Here is a 16302-nt window from a genome sequence, read left to right on the forward strand (position 1 = left end):
AAAGAAAGGTCAGCCCTATTTGGGCCTATAGTTGGACATAAGATGAACAGACAAGTGAGGAAGTGATGGAATGGGTTGGCAAACAAAGGGCACAGGGTGATGCAGACAAGAAGACCCTTGGAAAAAATGTAACAGGGCAAAGGCAGAGGTTGATTCCATGACTTATCAAGTAAATACTCAGTTTTACCTAGTGTCTTAACTTTCCTAGTGAGTCTGCATTAGACTCAAAGTTTTGATAAAACTTTCTAACCATTTTTATAGGATATTTTTTTATGTAGTCATATAGTGGGGAACTGTTTTTGAGTAGTATATTGATAAAGTGATCCTTGATAGCATGATCAATGTCTTTCCTTATCTTCACATATTGTATGCTTGATGTTTTCTAAAATTTACTTAGGTGGGAGTTAAAGGGTGTCATACCACTGTTTTGCAATTATACAAACTGTTTTGTGCCTTTAGCAGTTTCCCTTAACTAAAAATCCCCCTCTTGCATCCACGACAACTGCATTTCAAAACTCTTATCTGAAAAGAAATCTTTATTTATATTTTGGCAATATAAAGGCAATTGTGTTGATTATTTTGTAAATATTGACTCTGTAAGTCTTGACATTTGAAAACATTTTCTTCTAAGTGGTATTTGTGCATTTATTTACACTACACAGAGGACCTATGCACATTCTGGGAGCATGGAGCAATAAAACTCATTTTCTTTCAAGACCATGCATTTAACATTGGCCTATTTTTAAATCAAACAGGGAAATGGAAAAGTAATTTTCTGTCTTGGGTGGATAGACAATATGTGCACACCAAGGCCTCATTTTCTATGGTGGCAGGGTCATGGCAGCTTCCCCCTTAACCAAGTGCTACAGAGCAAACCTTCTTTTCCCATACAGACTGGAGTGAGGGAGGGGGCTCTCTGGCAGATTGGACCCAAGAGCTGGTTTGGTTCCATTTTCTTCCTTTCTCCCCCCTCATGTTACTAAGATGGATTGGTTTTTAGCCCCTCTTTCACCCCTTGTCCCGTTCCTTGAGGGACCAAGAAGTTTTGGGAGCAGCCCAGCTTGTAGGTATGGTCAGGAGGGAAGACACATTCCTTGGAGATGGGACAAGGTTGGGATCTTGGCAGGAGTACATGCTAATGATGAGCTGAAATGTCGGTGTCAAAATACCTTGCCACTTTGGAAAGGCAGATGTCTTCTTCTTAACAACCCACCAGCCCCCCAAAAAAACTTTTTGTACTACATTTAAGATTTAAAGATTTAAAGATCTGGTAAGATTCAAAGATTTAAAATCTGGTAATTTTCTTTTATCACAGTTCAGAAACATTGATGAGTACTGTGGTCAGAATTTTCTTTGAACCTACAAATCTTGCAGGGAAATGTACTGCATTTTAGCATCAGGCAATTTGTATGTATAATTATTCTTAGCTTTGGCCTAGAAATGTATTTCATGAGGCTAGAGACTGCCTCGTGACTTAAAGCACTTTCAGTGTGCTGAAAAATCTCCCTTCTAAAATTAACTACTTGATGTTAAATTTAATTCTTTTAATTCCTGACAAATAAAAGTATATTTTGCTTTTAAATGCTGAAAATGTCTTGGTAGTTTTTAGGGAGTTGAAGTGAGGTAATTTTGAATGTTTTTGAATGCTTTTTACATAGCTGCTTTTGAGCTTTCTTTCCTCATGAGCTAGAGACTTGAAAGTGAAAATTAAATTCAAAAAGTTGAAAGTTCATGTTTGGTGTTCACTGGAAATTGTTTCAGAGTGTGTTTCATACTCATTAAGCTCAAAGGGGATTAGAATTAGTCTCTTGTAGTTCTTGCCCCCTGTGAGTAGAACAGTGAGAAGCTATTCTAAAGTTGTCTACTGTTTTTTCTTCTTTCTGTAACCTTAGAGAAAGCATTACAAAGGTATTTTTATTATTCAAGAAAGCCAGTCTGCATCCGTGTTGAGGAAATGAACCAGACACATATTCTGTGTAATTATTTTGCACACTGAAGGACTGGTTCATGCACATAATGGTATTAGGAATAAAATACCAGAAGTGAAATTCTGGCTTCCCTGCAGCCTGGTTTGTTGCTGGGGAACTGGGCAGAGCTAACCTCTCGTGTTAGGTGCTGAGTGCCTGCTGTGCATGTTTATTTGGCACAGTTGTGCTTCAGCTCTTTGTAGCCCCCACAGCCAGATGTTCCACTTCGCTCTTGCAGGCCGGTGGAGTCAACAATTTACATTGACAAGGGGAACCTCATGTGTTTTCTCTTAACGTTAATGCTGGCTGCAGAGTCAGGATGTCAGCTGTGTTGGGTTTTTGTCAAAAATACCTGTGCACACTGTCAGTTGGAGTACTGCAAAAGCCAGAACATTTTCACACCTAGGGGCCGAGAAAAGATGTTTTGCTGGTAATGCAGCAGAAAGGTTCATCTCTAATAGTTGTTTACTGTTCTTAGGTTTGACACTTTTTCAGTGAATATTTTTGAGATGCTCTGTAATACCTTTCATTTTATAATATATTTCACTCAAAATACCTTCGAGTTAATGGAAGAAGGTAAATAGGATTTAACTGGGTTTTTTTAATTTATTTTTTTACTTATCTAAGACACACTGAGTATCCTCTTGTTCCTGGGTTACTGCAGACATCCATCCTTGTGTTTGATGAACCAGATTTTGACACTGCTTCAGGCCTAATTTCTTATTGTTTATTTTTTTAAACAACCATAAGCATCATGCAAATGCAGGAATGAAGGTTTACATAGCCATGGTTGGTGGGACTCTGCAGAAGGACTGGAGCCTTTCCTCTCTGTATCATAACATCAGGTAACTTCTGCACTGATTGATGGTTTGGAACCATGCAGTCTCCCAGATGCACTCCACACAGACACCTGCCACCCCTTCTGCATCTCTTCCTGTGGATAAAAGGTGCAAATCACCAGGCCTACTGCCATGCTCAGTTCTCTATAGGCCCCCGAGGAGGATTCAAGACTGAGGATTTCTAATTATGTGGCAATCATTTTGATCTTTATTCATTGCAAACTGCTAAACTGAGACCTTAGAGAAGTTCAATGTATGAGGTTGAGAGGCATTTTTTACCTGAAAAAAACCCCAAAATATTTCTTACCTTTTCTCCCTGGCTAGTGAATTGTTATTTTGCACCTTTTTTAAATGGCTTTGGTTTGGTTTTTTTCCACCTGTTAATTATTAGACATCATTCTGTACCTAGCTGCTAGTTTTTGCATCTCTGTTGTGCTTTTACAATAGATAATCAGATGCTTAATATTTTTTGCTAGTATATTGGTACCCTGATATATGAACTCAGATTTTATCAATATGCTAGAATATAGAAATGTGCTCATTAGCTGGGAAGAAAACAGGATTGCTGTTGTACACTTTTGTTATAACCCTTCAGAAAGACCTTACGTGTTGGCATTTGAAAATTACCAGTCTGCTGGGGCCAGACACTGACATTGTTCAATGGATTTATGAAGCTTTTAAGGAGGTACACTGAGGGTTGAGGCTGCAGCATCGACACTGTGTTTATGACTTAAACCACATCATTTTCTTGAAAAAAAAAAAAAAAAAAGTGAAATATTTACACTTGTTCAGCATGTGGCTAAAATAAATGCTTAAAGGACAGTAAATTCGCACTCAGTTTAGATGAGATAAAGATGATGAATGTGCTGGGAAGGCATTGATATTGACAACTGTCACTTTTCAGATGACTCTGGAAATCAGCCTGAACACCTTCTGTAAAAGAGACATGCTCTTGTGCTTGGTGTCCAAAGTACCTGTTTTTGATTTTGTCCCTTGAGTGTTACAGCTCCTCTGATTCGTGAGGTCAAGAGCTGCTTACATCCATGTGCCTGCCAGATGCTGTTTGCAGCGGGGCTGTAGAAAACCTGCCTGGGTTCAAAGCAGGTACCACATGTTCTTTAATAATGTTAGTTCCAGGTGCTCTGAAGGTTGTTGAACCTCACTGTGTTCCCAAGTGTGGGTCTAGGTCCTTGTGCTGGTCTTCACTGCTGGTGTGGTGATGGTTGCTCTGCTCTGCAGGACCAGGGTGGGATTGGCAGAGGAAGTAACAAGTCATAGCCCTGCCTGCACTTGTCTGATTTTGATGTGATTCACATCCGGCTTTCCTATGTATGGTTTCAGGGTTAATGTTCACACAGTGAAAGACAGTTGTTTGAAATTGAAAATATTGACCCAGAGCATATTTTTGTGTCTTGTCTTTACTTTTTTTGCAAATTCCTTGTGGTTCTAGGAGGATTCCTGATCATGGCAGTATCTCCAAGTACCTACAAAGTAAAAGGTCACTCACAAAGCTTTTCCTCTCCCTTTGCCCCTATGCACAGGGCACCTGAGATAATTTTTTTTTCAGTTCACGGTATTAATGCAAACCTCTTGAATCTTGCAAGGGGTTGCCTGACTTGTTTTTTATTTAGTTTTGTTTCCCAAATGAATGCTGTCATTTTAACAGCTTATTCCCAAATGCCTTTAGCCTCTGTGACTTGTATGGACACAGTAATGTAATCCCTCATTTTCTTCCTATGACATGCTTGAAATTCCATCCTCAGCATAGGGGAGTACTGTATGGACTAGGGAAAGCTGACTAGTAGTACACTGTAGGTCCATAAATTATCTTTATCTGTAACATTCTGAGCTGAAGAGACTTCAGTTATAAAATATGAGAACCCCAGTGTGGTCAGGAACATTTAAAGGTGAGATATTTGCTGTATTAACCCAGTTTGTAACAACTTAGAGCAGGGTGCTGGTAACACCATAGTCATGGGTTCAGTCCCAGTATGGGCCATTGGCTTGAGTTGGACTCAGTGGTCCTCGTGGGTCCCTTTAAACTCAGAATATTCTGTGAAATCTGTGAAGCTTCTCCATAAACAGAAGTAGTTTTTAAACTCCTTTCATAAAAGAAGGGAAGTACATAACAAAATAGTGTGGAACCGTAATGCAGAATGTAGCAAATTTTTGAGTTGGAATTCAGTGTTTTTCACTTCAGCCCCTTGGTATTTTCAAGTTTCAAAATAGACTGAATTAGTTTCTTCAAAGACCTGGATAATGTGTTTGAGGCATCTCAGACCTTTTTTCTAAGTGCCTTGGTCTGCCTTGGGGGTTAGTGATGAGAATCCTTTTGTTTGCAACTTCTTTTGAAGTTCTCCTTTGGTGACAGCAGCAGTAGTACTGTGCTGTTGAAGCTGAGAGGAGCAGAAAACTGTCCTTGGAAACTCTACCCCTCTCTTTTTCCATCACTTTTTTTTTTTTTTTTTTCCTTTCTTATACCTTAAATAAGATTTTGACCCAGGCATGGGAATTTTGTCAAAACTATGAAGTAGAGGATATTGTGAGTCTTGCATTTTAGAAACTGCATGTAAAAAATCTGTAGAAATGAAAATTAAACTGAGAAAACAAGATGTAATAGAAAGCTGGAGATAATTACTATGATTTGCTTGATGTTTAAAGGAGTTATTTTATTTAACTGAAAATTAATGATAAAATTTGCATCCTTTTCTTGGCTGGTGAGGACTGAAGAACAAACTGGTGTAGGAGTTTATGAGATGTTTTCAAGATGTGTATAGATAGCACGAGCCCAACTTCAGTCTGGCATAACCTCATTCTGAATGATGGCTGTAGTCTTGTTTGAGGAGTACAAATCTGCCAGTATGACATTTTTAAAATTGACTATTCACCCTCTGTACAAGAGACCTGATGCTTGCTAGTGTGTGTTTGAGTTTCTGTATAAACAAAAAGGCTTTTGGGAAATCTGCACATTTAAGAAGAATTAATGATCAATAATATATTTGAACATACTTGTTAATGCAGGTCCAGGAGATATCAACTCACCTGAAGAAGGCCAGCTGCCATTCCATGAATTCCTGCTGCTAATAAGTGTGGTCCACAGCATCTCATCTGTTTGACTGTGTTAAGCTGTATGTGTAGAAATTCCTCTCAATGAACAGGAGCTAAAAATTTTGATACTGATTGAGGTGCCTGATAAGAAGCAAAAAGGAATTTCTCCATAATTTATGATGGCAACATTGTTAATCTGGGATGCAGAATACAAAATTTACTGGGTAATTATGACTCTTAAGACTGACTTACATCCTGCCCTGCTGGATTGCAGCAGTATTTGGTATTTAGAGAAAAATCCCTGCATTTGACAGACTTACTGATACTTGTCTCAGTCCTGTTAGTGTCACAATTTTGAAGGAGCACATATTAATGTTTTAAAGAATTTTCTTACCTTTGCCCCATGGAACTCCGTGGAAAATCATTTATCTCTGAGAAGAGACAATGTATAGATTGGTCTGAAGGTATACCATAGCCTGAACATCATACATACATTTTATGAATATTGAATGAAAAGGCTTATGTGGTAGAGTTCAGGGAAATATCATTGCAGAAGTGGAAAATCAGGAATGTTTTGCAGAGTTCTTCAGCTGAGTCTGGAGCAATATGATCTACTGCTGTGGATGTAGTTTAGATTATCCAGATTGTTACTGCCTTCAACAACTTACTCTTTTTCTGTTATTTCAAAATGAAGGTTTATTGCCAGTCAAATCTAGTTTTATCCACTAGAAACTCTCGTCTGTCTTTTGAGGTGGTGCCTGTTGTTAATCTTAGTTTTGTAAATGTAGCATGGGGGAAGAATCAAGCATTTAACCATGGCCTCAGTGCTGCTGTGGAGGGAAGGTAATGTGCTGTGGACAGGAATGAATGACAAAACGAACTAGGGAAACGTCTGTGCTGCCAAAGCAGCTGCTTGTTCACTCAGTCTGTGTTGTCTTCCTGCAGCTTTTGGTGCCTGTGGCACTTTTCTGAAAAGAAAGAATTTTAGCTGTTTTCACTTGTGCCATCGGAATGGAGCTAAACATACTAGCTAAATATATATAATAAGAAAAAGGGGAAGATTGTAAAAGGCAGGAATGAAAGCACAGACAATATGAATCTGTGCTTCACACTGGATTTCTTTAATTCTCATTGTGACATAACACTTCTTGAGTAATCTTGAATTTTATCTCTGATGAGAAGTTTTAACTTTTCTTTGTGGTTTTATCACTTAGAAAATAAAGTCATTGAGTAACAGCTTTGTGGTTAAAGGAAAAGAAACAAGCCCTTCCTAACTAGTATACAAAAATGGCAATGTAGTTAAAAAGCTGGCTTGAATACTCTGGAGTACAACTTTCCATTTCCAAGGCCTATGATTCCTTGAGGACTTAGCTGCTTCTCTAAATGTAATATGCTTCACTGCACTTTTTAACCTGGCCTGACACTGTAGTACCTGCAGAGTACAGCTCACTGTAACTCAGGATTTCTTAATATTTCCCATGTAAGTAAAGATCATCTAAGTAGGCACTGATAGCAACAAAATTCAAGTAGCCTCTTCTTGCACTAATGGGTGTATATATAACATTTTTGATATTGCTCTTCTTTCTCTGCAAATATTTTGATAGCTACTGGTTATTTGTATAGTTGCCTATCAAAGTTTTAAAATGTTGTGTAATATGGACACTGTGGTGTGCGCATGGTGGATAATGGGAAAACAAGTGAACTGAGTCATAAGGTACCAGGGGACAGCTACAGTGGAAGGTTGGGCTTTCCTTATAATAAATACCTTATAAAAGTGAAGCAAATTATAATGCAATTCTAATTTTTATCAGGTCTGAATCAAGAGCAGCTGTATATGTACATATTTACATATATAGAGCTGCAGTGTGTATGCACATCTCATTTTGAAACTGCTTTATGAAATAATAGAAGTGGCTCTAGTCTGTTACCAGCTGTTATGATGCAGTAGCTGCTGGTTTGCTCCTTAGGTATTCTGTGGCATTTTGGAACGTGAGCAGTCAAAGAGATGCTTTTTGGGGGAGACAGTTTTTTGTCATTTTAGGCCTGTATAATATTAAGTTCTTGCTAAAATCAGGTATTATCTACTCTCCTGGGAACTGGTACTGTAAAATAAATCTATTTTCCTCATCACTTCTGAAATTGCATTGAGTACTCAGCCTGAAAGATCTAAGTAGAATTATGTTTACTCTGTTATATACAAAGGGCTTTTATTTTATAACCAGCCTAAAAGCACACTATAAATGTTGGTAAAGAATCTCTTCTCGCAAAGCTCAGGCAGTGTAAGGGAATGTGTTTCCACTTCTTCTCTTCATTGATTGCAAAGACAGAGACACTTAAAATTTTTTTAGGACCCTAGAAAAAGGAGTCAAGCAACTGACCAAGTCTTTTTTTCAATACAGCTTGATTTGAAGCATCTGGATCATTGATTGTTCTTTTGCAGTGATATGTCTTGTATTGATTTTGGTAATACAAGTATTATATATGCCAGCAATAATGTGTTGAGTAGATTCTTCCAAAAAATTAAGCAAAATAAGTCTTTTGAAAGTTTGCATTTTGGTTAAGAAGGCATGCCAAGCAGAATTATATCCAACCATACATTGTCATGTTTTAGGCTGATACATCACAGATCTTTGCTGTCAACATCTTGGAGCTGGCATCTATCAACACCAACATTGTGCCTTATGCAGGGAGCAGACAGCACAGCTGCTGTGTAGTTCTTTCCAGTGATTTAAATCAAACCCAAATGTCTCAGGGTTCACTCTTTCTAACTTCCCTGAGTCTGCCAAAACCCTGTTTTCAAAGTAAGGGATGCAAACATCTCCCCGGTAAGTGCTCGGAGTGACAGCGCATTTCACAGACACAGCTGAGTGTCTGCTGGATAGTGTTTTGCTGCTGCTGCTCTTGATACCTTGCAGCAGGTTACAGACTCTCAGCTGTTTCCCAAGAGGAGCAAGAGCATAAAGAGCAGCAATCCCTCCCCTCCTGTACCACCAGCTTTACCATACACTAAATATGATGAAATACAGTTAAAGATGGAGCTAACAAGCAACATCTTTACCAAGCCTAGAGCAATAGCTCTGATCAGGAGTTCAGCTGTCCCCTTCATTTGGGAAATCCCTGAACTTTTAGTAATCTAGATGTACTAATTTTGTCTCATCCATGATGACACAGTTTTCAGTGTTTGCCTCTGGGATTGACTTACCCTGCTGTAACAGATGTCCTCTTCTGCTTTTTCTCAGAGTTGACTGCTGTTCTCCATCTCTCTGTACAACAAAGATGTAGTTGATTTGCTGCTCACTATAGAGCAACTGAAATAGGATGGAGAACCTGGGTCCAATATGCAGCTTCCAGAATCAGTGGCCTCTAAATGCAGGTGATCCTGTCAACCAGCACAGACCTTAGTGTATGTTCCTTGTCTGAGTGGACAGCACTGCAGACTGTGTAACTACACAACTGACAGATTATATCTCTGGGTACAGAATTTAGGTTAAATGTGCTGATCATGAAGTTATTTACCCAAAGCAAGTTGTCTCCCAGTGTAGCCGCTACTGATTTCTGACTGGGTCCCTCCATCTTCCCAAGGGACACTGGTTAAGCCAGACTGAGGTGAGCATCTGCTAAAACTTACTTTTCTCCTCAGCTCTGAGGGGTACCAAGCTGATGGGTTTTCAGCATTGGACACACTCAGGTTGGTGCCTTGAGGGAGTGCAAAATCCTTTCACTTTTCCATGTCCTTCCTGCTTCAGGAAGGACCTGCACTGTTCCTCTGAGACAGTTTCTCTGTCTCTGCTTTTTCCAATTCTTGTCAGCTGCCATGTGACACCAGTAGGCTTGCTAGGTCTGTCTTTTATTTCTTTCTGAAAATTCTTGCTGTCTTGCTTCAACATCTCTTGAGTTTATGTGCCTTAAGTTTGCATTCCTCTGTTCTATAGGGAGGTTAACAGACTTAATCTACCTATCTTCTGACACTTCCTTATTGTTATTAATAAGGGGAAATAAGAGAAATTTGAAAGTGTGCCATGTTTCTGAGAGCAGAGATGGTAATTTTTCATGAACAGATTGTATAGCAGCCTTTTCAAATATATGTCAGCGTTTAAAAATTGTATTTCTCAAAAAATCACACAGTCTTCCAAATGAGCACATACTTGAATAGAACAATATGTATCCTCTAAAAAGCATAGGCATAAAACATTTCTCTTTTATTCTTTCCTTAGCTCTTAGTCAAGTCTTTGCAGTAATATTTAATATTGTATCAGTCATTTCATATCCATCAGTCAACAGACGACTGCTTATGCTGCATTGCTGCAAGCTTGTGTATATGTTTCTCTTGAGTACTAAAGTAAAACACTTTAAAATATGAGTTATTTTTTCTTTAGTAGAAATATAAATATTTAAAACTCAATGTTTTGCAGCTTATGTTTTCCTCAGACTTTTCTAGCTGGGGAATTAAATGTTTTAACTTCTGGCAAGTTAAGTGCTGAAGCTGTTGATTTATCTCTAGTTACACCAGGTAGCTAACTGGCAAATTTCTTTCAGAAGTAGGTAAATCCTTGTGCTTTAGACAGTCAAATACATGAATTGGTTAATGACTTGAAGCTCTAGCTCACTTGCCTTTCCTGTATAAGGAGAAATATTTGTGTACTATCTTCTGATCTCTTGGTTCACTAAGTCAACATGGAATATGTCAATAGAAATAAAACTAAATATGAGGAGGAAAGGTGGAAACTTACAAGTCTGTTATGGTTTAAGATCTCTCTCTTGTTTAAATGTCTTTTTTAACTCTCTATTTACGTAATCTAGTTAGATTAAAACAGACTAAAAAAAAATCAGGGTTTTCTGAGAGTATTTTTCCTTAATATTTTGAAAAATCACATATGTTTAGCAAAGATAACAAAACCACATGTATTCATTAGGAATGTAATTAAGAAGTTTGAAGAGTGTTTCTATTTGAAAGCAGTAAAAGAAGGACTGATCTCAGTAAATTTGTTTTACAGAATGCTGAAACCAAGGTGGAGGAAGCAGCTAAAGAGGGTCCAAAAGCAGCCAGACTAACACAGCAGTCATCAGAGGATAATGAAGTATTTGGTGAGTTATTGCAAAAAGTTGAAAATGTTATTTGATTTGTTGGTACAAAGGGAATTCCCACAAAGACATAGTGATCTACTTAATGTTGATGTACAGCATTTGAGTGCAGGCTGTACAGTCCCACAAAGACCTGGAAAGATGGAGGAAAAGACCAAATAGAAAACAAAGAGAGATCAGCAGTCTGCAACAAATAATCTGAGGAGAAGAAAGATTGAATCCAAGTGTCCAACAAAATTAAAGGTTTATGCAGTAAGGGAAAATAAACTTTTCTCCATCCATAATGGAGAGGATAAGCAATGAATTCTTAAAACTGCAAAAAGAAAGATGTGATCAAATGTCAGGAAGGGAAATACAGAAACAAATACTAAAGCATTGTGATACATCATCTGGCAAGTGTACAGATTCATCATTGCAGGCCTTGAAAAACAGGTTAGACAAGTAACTGTCTAAACTGATGTAATCATCTTGTGCCAGAAGGATAGACTGGATGACCTTTGAGAATTCTTGGAGGCCTCGATTTTAAATGAGCTTCTCTTGGTGTTTTTCTGTGAATCCTTTCCCTGCTCTCCATATAGACCTTGCTGATATTTTTATTATTTGATCTGAAAGCCACATTTGACCTTTTCTTCTGCATTGAGTTTTGGTAAAGAGACAGGAAATCGTAGAATCGTAGAATATGCTAAGTTGGAAGGAACCCATCAGGATCAGAATCCAATGCCTGGGCCTGCACAGAGCACCCCAAAAATCACAGCATGTGCCTAAGGTTATTGTCCAGACACTTCTGGAACTCTGTCAGGTTTGGTGCTGTGAGCACTTCCCTTCAGAGCCTGTTCCAGTGCCCAACCACCTGCTGTGTGAAGAATCTCTTCCTGATAAGAAAAACCTTATTATTACAACTTAAGGTTGATTTTATGCTAATAGAACTCCAATGAAGAAGTAGTAGTCTTAACATTAATGCAGGAGAGGTTAAGGCAAGGCTGATCATGTTAGTAAGGCTGACTAGCTTGAAAACTTTTGGATGAGTGAAATATTTTTGAATACAGTAAGGATTTTTTTCTTTCAAGATACAAAAGGAATGGAACATGAAGAACTAATAATTAGTCTTTCTTACTAATAATGGAAACCATTTAAAATCATCTTTTCTCCTTGAGATAATATAGTGTGATTGACACATGAACCTGAATTGCTGGTACAAATATTTCCAACACTGATCATGTAGTGCCAGTGACTGATGAATCCACAAGTGGACTTTAGAACTAGCTTTCAACTTTATGAAGTGGGTGCTGAGGCTATTACCTCATTTCTTTGCCATTTGCTCTGCCAGGTGTTTGCAGTAGATCCAGTAATACTGGTTGTAAAGCCCCATGGCACGGTGTAATATGCATCTCAAACTGTGTCCTTTCTCAGTGCAGATCTCTCGTTTTCTTTCTGTGAGAAGGGTGGAGACAGCAAAGCAAGGAGGTCTCCGTGTGCCTCTTTCTACCAGCAAAATCTCAGACACTTAAACTTTCTATATTTTGATCACTACTTCATGTACCAGTGGGCTAACCCAGTAGTTAGCTAAGCCTATGGTCCACGTGGGAACTGTGAGTTTAAAGATGGGAATTAAGCGTGAAGTTCACTGTTAGGTTTAAACTCAATATCAACAAATTCTTTAACTAATTGAAGAAAGTCAACATGCAGTGTTCTGTGTGGTCTTTAAAGCTAATGATTTACTAACAAACTGCTAAATATTTCCATGTTCCAAATCTGTGAACTGAGCTGGTTATCTAACATAAGACACTGATTAGCCTTTGATAACTCTACACAACAAGGAGGAAAATTTCTTTCCAACTCCAAAACCAGTCAGACTACAGTATCTTGTATCAACTCTCCTAGCACTTTGCAAATGACAGTCTGCGTTTTTTTTTTATTTTAAGATTAGGTCAAAATGGGGGTAAAAAAAGAGGAAGTATGGTGCAAATGGACTCTGTAATCTTCTCTTACCCACGTTAATTGACTAAATCAAAGTGGACCGAAGGTGCAAATGAAACCACTGGTAAGAATCGGGGAGAATATTTTGATAGATACAAGTTTCATGTTGTCTTGAGAATGACTGCTGTATATGCCTTTCCCTGCAGTTCTGGACAATTGCTTAAAATACTCTTACATCTTATAGGGATAAAGGATAAGCTTGAAGCAGTTTTCCCTAGGTGAGTTATTCGTTGTTCTGTGACTTAAATGATTACAGACCCTGCTCACTTATTCTCCCTCTGGCTTGATCTATTTCAAGCTATCCCTCATTTCCTTCTTTTTCCCCAGTGATGCTAATTATACCAAGCATCAAGTGTGCACCAATAGTTGGTTAATTTATAGCTCCAGCTTTGACTAGAATCCCTCTTCTGAAGATTTTTCTAATAGCCTCCCATCACTTTGAGCAGGTGCAGCTCAGCCTTCCCTTTTCACGGAGATCACTGTCTTCCGTGACTTATTTATTTTCCCCAGATGTCCCTTCCCCCGGCTTTCTCTGGGCAATGCCACCCCCTGCAGGAAGGTTGGCACGGGCAGCAGAGGAGCCTGACGCAGCCCTGAGCCCCCTTTGAGGAGGGGCAGCCCCCTTTGAGAGCCGCCTGCCTTTTCTGCCCCGGTGCAGGGGAGCGCAGCAGGCGCCGGGAGGAGCCGTGTGCCCCGACACCGCTGGCTGTCCCTCGTCGCCGAGCCACCCGGTGGCAGCAGCTGCCAGCCCCTGGCAGCCACCAGGGCGCCTGGACTGCCAGCTCCAAGGCTCTTCAACAAAGAAGGCAGAAATCTCGATTTGTGTTGCCTCCTCACTCTCCAGGGTTAGCATTGGCGTGGACCAGCTGACAATAATGACTTTTCAGGATGAGGGAACTTTCTCTGCTGTGGACAGCATGGGATAGATGAAGTTGCTTAAGGATTGTTATACAGAATATTCCTGATGAATTGTACCATTTGAATACTTTTTTTTGAAAATACTTCCTTTCAGAGTAAATGTGGTTTCTGCAGTCCCTATCAGCTGGGTCCCGTTTTCGAAGCAAACATATTATTATTGATTGAAAATGTCACAATGGTAAGGAACCAAGTGTGGGGCCCTTTCAAGTTTGCTAGACCTGGTAGCATTCTTTGTAGATTCAAGCAAGGTTTCATCCGCTACTGTAAAGGGACACTTGTGAACACACATAAATGCCTTAGTTGTCCTGTTGTTCTTCTCTGTATGGGTTAAATTTGGGAATTACCATTCCAGGAGGCATTTTTGCATTTCTCTTTAATATTTATTTTTAGACTGTGGTATAGATGAAAAGACCTTGCCACTGATGAAGCCACATTGTACCAGCTGCTTTATGAAACAAACAAGTCAGGTGTGTCTTATGTTTCACAGAACTAATTCTCAAAGGCAGTGAACTTTTTATACAGGAGGATGGAGTGGAGAAATGGTGCAGAAGAGTAAGGGTATTGGGAGAGAAAAGACATCGCAGTGATGGCATTTGCAACTATGCAATTCTGAATTGACAAGAGTTAGTTTTGTTTGCCCTTTGAAAGGATTTTCTTGTGGCACCCAACAGAGTTCTGTTGTCTGATATATACTGAATATGCATCTGTGATGTGGAGCTAGAACGTCTTGCTCACTGCAAACTGCTGTTGAACTTGCACGTAGTCAACATGGTCTCTGTTGCAACTAGAATGTAGTCAGAAAAAGATTTTGAATTACATCCCAGTGCAAGGAAGAGATTTGCTGGCTATGGTGCTATGCATTTAAAGAAATGGGTCAGGAGGGGACTCTTAGCCTTACTTAGAGAGAATATTTTCAGAAGTTTATTTGATCCAATGCTATCCTTCAATGGTCATGCTGGAGCAGGGGGGAAAAACTGCCTGTCATTCTGACCACTGGAAGGACTGGAGCTTCCTTTCTTTGGTGCAACCCCTATTACATTAACCTGGAAAATCACAAATGCAGATTTTTAATTATATTTTTTTTCCCCATAGGGTTGAATTAGCATAAAATTACAAGCAAGATTTTTTTGTAGGGGGAACTGTTATATATTTTGTATTCCCCTTTCTGATGACAATGAAAGTCAAAGTGTGCTAACCATTTGTGATAGAATCATAGAATATTTTGAGTCAGAAGGGAGCTTTGAAGGCCATCTAGTCCTAACCCCCTGCCATGGGCAGGGACACCTTGAACTAAATTGGGTTGCTCAGAACCCTGTCCAATGTCACATTGACTGTCCCCAGGGATGGGGCATCCACCACCTCTGTGGGTAACCTGCTCCAGTGTTTTACTACCCTCATGGTAAAAAACATCTTCCTTGGTAAGACAGAGTAAGACTTTATCTTTTCAAACCTGAAGTTTTCCTTTTTTTATTTGGTAGATCAGGTGTAAAATTGTATCTGGATGTGGCCTTTTTTCTTCTGGTTTAAAGCTTTCCAGGGATCCATGCTGTGTGCCTGGAGTTGTACTGTGAAGTGTTGGGTTTTTGTTGTTGTTTGGGTTTGGTGGTGTGGTTCTGTGCTTTGGCTGTTTCTTGTTGATGAAGGTTTTAGTTTGTTTGGTTTTGGTTTTCAGTTTGTTTGTTCTTTGGGTTTTTTTACTAAAAAGAGGTGAAATGAACACTTTTTTTTTCCCCTCTAAAAGGAGAGATCCTATTGTAGAGCTTTTTCAGCACCATCTGCCATGCTGCTATTTCAAATTGCAGAGTTGGGTACACCCTGAGGTATCTTTCTGTGTGCAGAGCTCAGGGATTCAGCAAGAAAAGTACATTCAGCACAATTCCACGCTGACCCTGACTCACCCCGATTCTTGCTTATGCTGATGCCTGCTGCTGTGTCCCACGCAGAGTGTCCTGTGGGGAGTTGTGTAAACCCACGCAGGATGAAGGACCTCTCTCTCCATGAGACTTCCATCTATAGTGGTTTGACAGACGCAGTCACGCTCACTGTGGGTCTTGCTCACCACTGTCCCACTGCATCCAAACATAGGAATTTTTTGATCCTGTGTATTGAATGCCACTTTGGGTTTTCTGGTTGGGGTTTTTTTTTTGGTTTTTTTTGTTTTTTTTTTTTTTTTTTTTTTTTTTGGTTGTTATTGTTTGGGGTTTTTTCTCAGCTAAGGATTTATTGACGGTTTATAAAATTTGTCTTAGAAAATGAGGGAATTTGTATTACAGAATCTACTGGCAAAGCTGGGAATATAAATTATTATATGTTACATCTGTATGGCTGTCACTCTTTTCCTGTACCTATTTTTGCTTCTTGATTCTTGCTTAAAAAAGGGAAGGGGCAGAATGTGAAGGGAGGAGCTGGAAGGCACAAGGCCTTTATCAGGAGGTGATACAGTCCTGTCAGGAGCTGGCTAAAAGCTGAGG

General features: G+C 39.2%; 1 protein-coding gene across 3 annotated transcripts in view; it reads left to right on the forward strand.

Moving 5' to 3' along the window:
- Positions 1–16302, forward strand: part of MBP (myelin basic protein) — an 82891-nt gene that overhangs the window by 18460 nt on the left and 48129 nt on the right. For all 3 annotated transcript variants that reach the window (XM_053950329.1, XM_053950336.1, XM_053950345.1), the window contains exon 2: positions 10849–10939. In XM_053950329.1, coding sequence (XP_053806304.1) covers positions 10849–10939 — 91 coding nt within the window. The remainder of the gene's footprint in view (positions 1–10848; positions 10940–16302) is intronic.

This window comes from Vidua chalybeata, chromosome 1, assembly GCF_026979565.1.
Source record: "Vidua chalybeata isolate OUT-0048 chromosome 1, bVidCha1 merged haplotype, whole genome shotgun sequence".
In the NCBI taxonomy this organism is placed as follows: Eukaryota; Metazoa; Chordata; class Aves; order Passeriformes; family Viduidae; genus Vidua; species Vidua chalybeata.